The sequence below is a fragment of the Oncorhynchus clarkii genome, chromosome 26, assembly GCF_045791955.1.
Source record: "Oncorhynchus clarkii lewisi isolate Uvic-CL-2024 chromosome 26, UVic_Ocla_1.0, whole genome shotgun sequence".
In the NCBI taxonomy this organism is placed as follows: domain Eukaryota; kingdom Metazoa; phylum Chordata; class Actinopteri; order Salmoniformes; family Salmonidae; genus Oncorhynchus; species Oncorhynchus clarkii.
In genome coordinates this window covers 14,147,107-14,153,106 of record NC_092172.1, presented here as the reverse complement: position 1 = coordinate 14,153,106, position 6,000 = coordinate 14,147,107, and the positions used below count along the sequence as shown (strand labels likewise).

Genomic DNA, 6,000 nt, shown 5'->3' with positions numbered 1-6,000 from the left:
TACTGTAGTTCAGTGTAGATGCTGGGAACACGAAATGTCTTTACGTTATGGGTGTTCAGAGTCAGCTGGTATAGTGTGGAAGTGTAGTGTAGTGCCCTATAGCAGGGGTATATCGCTAGCAACAATAGAATAAATGATTACAGCAGAAAAGAGGAGAATATCTTCCTTCTAATGATGTCAACATTATTTCTTAACTCCTAATATTAAGCAAATTACACTTATTGGAGCCAATTACACTCACCGGAGTATCTGACATCGGCTACCAGTGCGTTAAGTGTCGCTGGCTGCTGGTAAGCTTTCTTGGCTTAGACATGCATTTTTCCAAACATATGGCTAACCTTTGTGTAACCAGCTAAACAGCAGCTCTTAGTGTGTTTGGAGTTACCTTTCAAGCTAATAGGCTATGTTAGACTTCCTTCCCCAATTACAATAATGAAAAACAATCTACCAAATCCTATTCATTTTTGAAATGTTGATTACTTCTCCTTGCCATTATCATTAACTTGATGCTAAGACAAGACAAGTGAGAAGAAAACAAATCACTAACGTATGATGGGGGTCCCTGGGTTGCAGGTGTGCCTGGGAGAGGGTCCCTGGGCAAAAAAGGTTGAAGACCCCTGCCCTATAGAAAGAGCTGTTGTGATAAAGACACACTTTTGGGGGGATGGGATAAACAGATACCAAACTCCTGCTCCTGCTTTGACAAGCTTCCCTCCACTTTATCCCCTACATCTGGTTGTCATTGTACTGTGGGGTGTTGCTGGAGTACTGCTGATCCGGCACCATGGCCCCCGTGGTGGCTCCCATAGCTGCCTGCTGCGCTGCCTGCTGGATGTGGGGGTTTTTCCAGGCCCCTGTGGTCCACTCCTCCTGAGCCTTGCCTATGCTGCCCCCGCTGCCACGGTAGAAGTTATGGACCTGGAGAGAGGGAGCAGTTTGACGACAGGAAAATGTCAGGCTGCACATAAAGATGACAGAGAGCAATGGAGACCTTTGTTGCTGCCCTATGCACCAGCCGGCACAATGGGCATGAGTGACTGACATAAAGATCAGCACATCCTCATGCTCTACGTGTCCCATGGTTGTGACGGAACACAGATGATATTAACTTGCCTTGGTGAGGGCGATGAAGGACAGCGTTGCCGTGGCAGTGAAAAAGAGGGTGGGGATGAGCATCAGCAAGGCGATCCAAAGGTTGTAGCTGAAGAAAGAGATGGTGGCCAGCCAGCCGCTGAGAGATGTAGAGAAGAAGAAGACAGTTACCTTTTGCTTGTGTACACTGAGTATACCAAAAATTAGGAAGACCTTCCGAACATTGACAGCGATCATGATCACTTTATGTAGCAGGCTAATATCATGGATCAGCCTTAAAAAAGTTTTATATCCCACATATAAAACCATCCATTTCTGAATGTTGACATTCATACACTTTATGGAAGCTGCAATTACAATTATATCTGCTAATCAAAGTGAAGCCAGGTGACATTTAGCCCTTAACAGCCTTAAACTCAGACAGAATGACAGAATGGAGTCATAAATGTCCTGAGTGAGGCTATTTCCTGACTGTCATCTACTGCATTGCATTGTTAATGATATGACAGGATGTGGTAATGTAGGAGGTTATACTGCTGTTGTTTTAAAGACATAAATGTTTTGGCTAAACATTTGTCGGTAACACAATAACTTTCATTTATAATACATCATGGAACATTTCTAAGCATTTATACATGTGTATAATCATTTATAATGGGCTTATTATTGAAGGTGATTTGAATGTGTAACCAGTTTACCAGTTTCCCCAGCCTGGGATCCCTATGCACTGGATAATACTGATGCCCACCTGGGCCATGAACACAAAGAAGAACGCCATGAAGTTGAACGAGCTGTCAGTCCTCGGAGAACAACACAAAGGAATTGTAAATACACGGACACATTACACAGTGTGGTACTTGTTAATAAATAAGCCCCTTTTCAAGATTTCTCTTGGCGGTAACTGATTTCCCTTGACTGACGGTATATCACTATGATCAAGCATAATGGTGTCATCGTAAGATTGGGGGGGTTTTCCTGACCACATAGCCTGATCAAGAAAAACTATGGGCCCTAGTTATAGCTTAAAAGGATCTAGTGGTACTTGGATACCTTATGGATGTGTATGAAATCCACTTACTTGAAGGCCTTGTAGATGGGCCTGAACCAGCATGCATAGGAGCAGGGGGTGAAGAGAATCAACCATATGATGGCCATGCCAAAATTTGTCACGCCCCCTCCACCCAGCATCCACACAAAGCAGCCCGCCAAATTCACAGCCAGGGTGATTGCATACACTATAAAACACACCACCAGATGAACACACTGTTATACACACCAGTAGAACAATGCCAAAGTATAATACAGTATAACCCCAGTCAGGGAACCAGCTCTCAGATAAATGTGCACATTCTGTCCACTCCGGTTCCTTTGGTGTCCTTTCTTCAGATGTCCATATTTTCTTTCTCTTCTCTGTTTTGCTCAGTAATCTAGCAAACCTACTGTTCTTAAGAACAAATTGGTTGTAATTTAAAGCACTGCGCGAGCTAGAGGTTCAGTTCCGGCCTGCTCCACAGAACTGCCACAGGCAGCCAATCAGCTTCAATTACTGGTCCACAAAGGGAAGAGATATCCCTTCATCCAAGCTACAAACCCAACCAGAGCTATAATAATAGACCCATTAAGTGATTAGTCTTTTACAAACCCAACCAGAGCTATAATAATAGACCCATTAAGTGATTAGTCTTTTTTTCATCTCAGGCAAAGAAACAAAGTGAAGGCTAGAAGTATTTTAATTGGTTAAGTTGAGCAAAGAATACCTTTGAGTTTTCTGTACAATTCTGTCTACTCTTGACCAATACATCTAATGTGACAAGGGTGACTATTCAATGAGGTGAGTTTAAGGGGTTAAATTTTAGAATGACTGAAATCATAGACACATAAACTCATAGAAACATCAAACATGCAGAACAAGCACAACATTCCATCAACACTGGTTTTGGTGTATAAGTGCAAACACAGAGGTACAGAATACCTGTTTACATGTTTATCACTTAATGGGGGGGATCTGCAGAGAGAATAAAAGATAAGTCATTAAATGTGAAGAAGGAGCAGCGTATGCATCATCCCATGGGCCTGGATGACAGACCCACTAGTGAAGGCAGATACTCAGTGAATTTCAGGAAAATGTAAATAGTGAAACAGTGGAAAAGTTATCCTTTTTAGATAAAATTATACAAAATATATTCACGTCACTAAATAATTGATTTAGTCCATGCTCGTGCTCATAAAAAAAATGCTCTTCCCTCATCTTAAACGGCACCGACCACCACTGACATACACATATCTAGTTAAACCAGAACACCCTCCGTCATTCTTTGTAGCTGTGGTGGATGAAGACAACCCATGTGGCATGGGAGAGGTTAACTGTCAGCTCCCGTGTGTTCACCACAATGATCTAATCTAAACAGTAGGCTACACTGGAGAGCGTACTACACAGAAACGCTGCACAGAGGGGAAACTTGTTTAACACTATTGTGGCTTCCTGAACCGTACTGTCCTGGCACACTTATTTTCCTTTCACACGTTCCTTTCCAGCACAGTTCCAGCAACTACGGTTGATGAGTAATCAGGCCAGCGCAGTGCAGCTTGGCTAGGCTCTCTTGGCTCAGCTCAGTAGTGTGAAACAAGTATAACAGTGCAATAAGAGATCATAACCCCTAAATATGTGGACTCTATAACAGAGTGGCTGACTAGAGTTGTTCTAGTATGGGCTGTGGGTAGTGGGCAGTGGCTAGTGGGCTGTGGGTAGTGGGCAGTGGGCACTCACAGATCCACAGGTGGTAGAGTCTCTTGCACATGGTGCGATGCTGTTCAGGGATCTCCTCGTCAAAGTCCTGGTAGAAACACGGCTGCAGGGGGATGAACCCCGGTATTGGAGGGAAGTTATTCTCTGCTGGAGAAATGACAATCATTTCATGAGTCAATAATACATTGGTAGCATTTGCAGGTGTGTCATGTTAGGCTAGATAATATTGTTTGTATGATTGGTTGGTTGATGAGAGCCAAACCAGAAAGTAAATGACTTTCATCCAACACCATGATAATGTATCAAAACATATGCATACTTTGTGTCAATTTAAATGTAATGCAAATCCTTACCAGCCATGACTGTTGATTTTATTGTTCAGATTGTTTTGGTCCTCAATCTCTTGAACCTACAAATAAAGAAAGTGTAGCTTTGTAAATGCAGTCATTCTAAAACTCAGTACCAATCAGCTTTTGCACTCACTGGTGAAATGTATTTGCACATTACATTAGTAGGTCTAACACAATAATTGAACAAAGACTACTGACAGAAAGAGATGGATCAATTATGCCAGTGTGCAGTTTATGTGTGACACCACTTGTGACATACTGTAGCTATGCTTTTACCCAGTGTTTTCAAGATCTATAATCTCAACGTTGTCACTTGTCACATTCGACTGAAGAGATTTGCTGACACACACACACATACAGAGACGTGTTGGTGGCATCGGCTCAATGGTGACTCTTCAGGGTTTAAGAACTGGGATCCTTCTGGTGTGCGAGTAAAAGTGGAGACTTGCTAAATCAGTCTTCATAGCCTAACATTCGTGGTGTTTTGATTTGAATTCGCTGAATAGACGATATATTACCGGTACTCGCTTCAAGTCAACCCGCTATCTTTGAAATTAGTGATATCCTGATAGGGATCAACGGACCCTAAAGACATTACGGACTTCCATTGGAAACATAATCTGCTTACCTCCTCCTGTCCTGAGCGCACTGTTGCTATTTACAATGTCCTGTCCCTCGGCTGCATGCTGTCAGTTCCACCTCATCGAATATGAGGAATGACAAAGCTTGATAATGAAGAGATAAAGTAGAATAAATCACTGTTATTTCACTTTTTTATACGAGGTCGTGGAAGTAATGCATCTCCAATGCCGTAGCTGTCCTATCATTGTCCGTGAATCTGCTGTCCCATCAGTCCTGACCAATAGGCACACTGCTCTCTACTCGCGATTTCGGCGTCTTTACATTATTATCCAATCGCTATCTGGCGCTCCCTCGTTCCATGGCGGCTGCTCTCCACGGTGCTGAAGTTAATAGCCCGCTGTCAACAGAGAAAGCCATGTCATCAGTGACCTACTCTGGTTTTACTGGTGCGCTTCGATCATTTTACTCATAATGATCACCAAATGAATGCTTATGAAATTAATCAAATACGGGATTATTAATCCGTAATGATCAAGTAGTAGGTATTTTGGTTAGTCATTGGCATACAATCTTTCACTTAATGTTTGATATTCATATGCAGAAATTATGGTCAGCAATTAAGGTCTGTCAGGGGTCTCATTTATACTGTTTGATAGGGGCCATAGGGTTTATGGGCAGGACTGACATTGTTTACTGTTTATTAATGTATTCCATCAATAATGTACAAAACAGGAGGGGGTGTTAGCCAGCAGATGGCAGTGTTGATATTGGTTGGTTTCTGGTTTGTCAGTCAGTCGGTTCAGTTCAGCACAGCTTTACTGATTTGAGTTACAGTATCATCTATCTATACAGTTGACATACTCATCCTATGAATGTTCCTCATCTTACAGAGTAATATGGCATTTATGTTTTAATGCTTTATGATGGATGAATTTAGCATGCAGACCTTTTCACTATGCTTCTCTTGTTTACAGTAAACCTCAACTTTTATGTTCAACACTGGTTAAAACATTCTACACATCTATTCCAACAATAATGAATAGCATACCCAAACTGCACTGTCTGGTATAGCCCTTTCTTTGTTGTCCTCAAATAGCTTAGCATGACAAATTGGATGTATTGACCATAGATCCTCTCCTGCCCTTTCCAACAGCAGATCCAATTGTCCCTTTGTTGTACATGGTGCCCAATCAGTGATTACAATATCTTTCACAAAGTTAAAATATGCAC

The 6,000-nt window shown here is 42.0% G+C and overlaps 1 protein-coding gene across 4 annotated transcripts; it reads right to left on the bottom strand.

The window, feature by feature from the left end:
- Positions 1-456: 456 nt before the first annotated feature.
- On the bottom strand, positions 457-4,997 carry LOC139384711 (secretory carrier-associated membrane protein 5-like). Of its 4 annotated transcripts, none has more exons than XM_071129539.1 (7): positions 4,817-4,997; positions 4,192-4,247; positions 3,860-3,985; positions 2,171-2,327; positions 1,791-1,892; positions 1,114-1,231; positions 457-918 (listed from the first exon to the last, which is right to left on the bottom strand). In XM_071129539.1, exons 2-7 carry the CDS (start codon positions 4,196-4,198, stop codon positions 727-729), a joined length of 702 nt encoding a protein of 233 aa, XP_070985640.1. In that variant the 5' UTR covers positions 4,199-4,247; positions 4,817-4,997; the 3' UTR covers positions 457-726. The 4 variants fall into 4 exon arrangements, with proteins under 4 accessions (XP_070985640.1, XP_070985642.1, XP_070985641.1 ...); XM_071129541.1 differs by having other exon boundaries at positions 3,860-3,982; XM_071129540.1 differs by lacking the exon at positions 4,817-4,997 and adding an exon at positions 4,465-4,771.
- Positions 4,998-6,000: the final 1,003 nt, after the last annotated feature.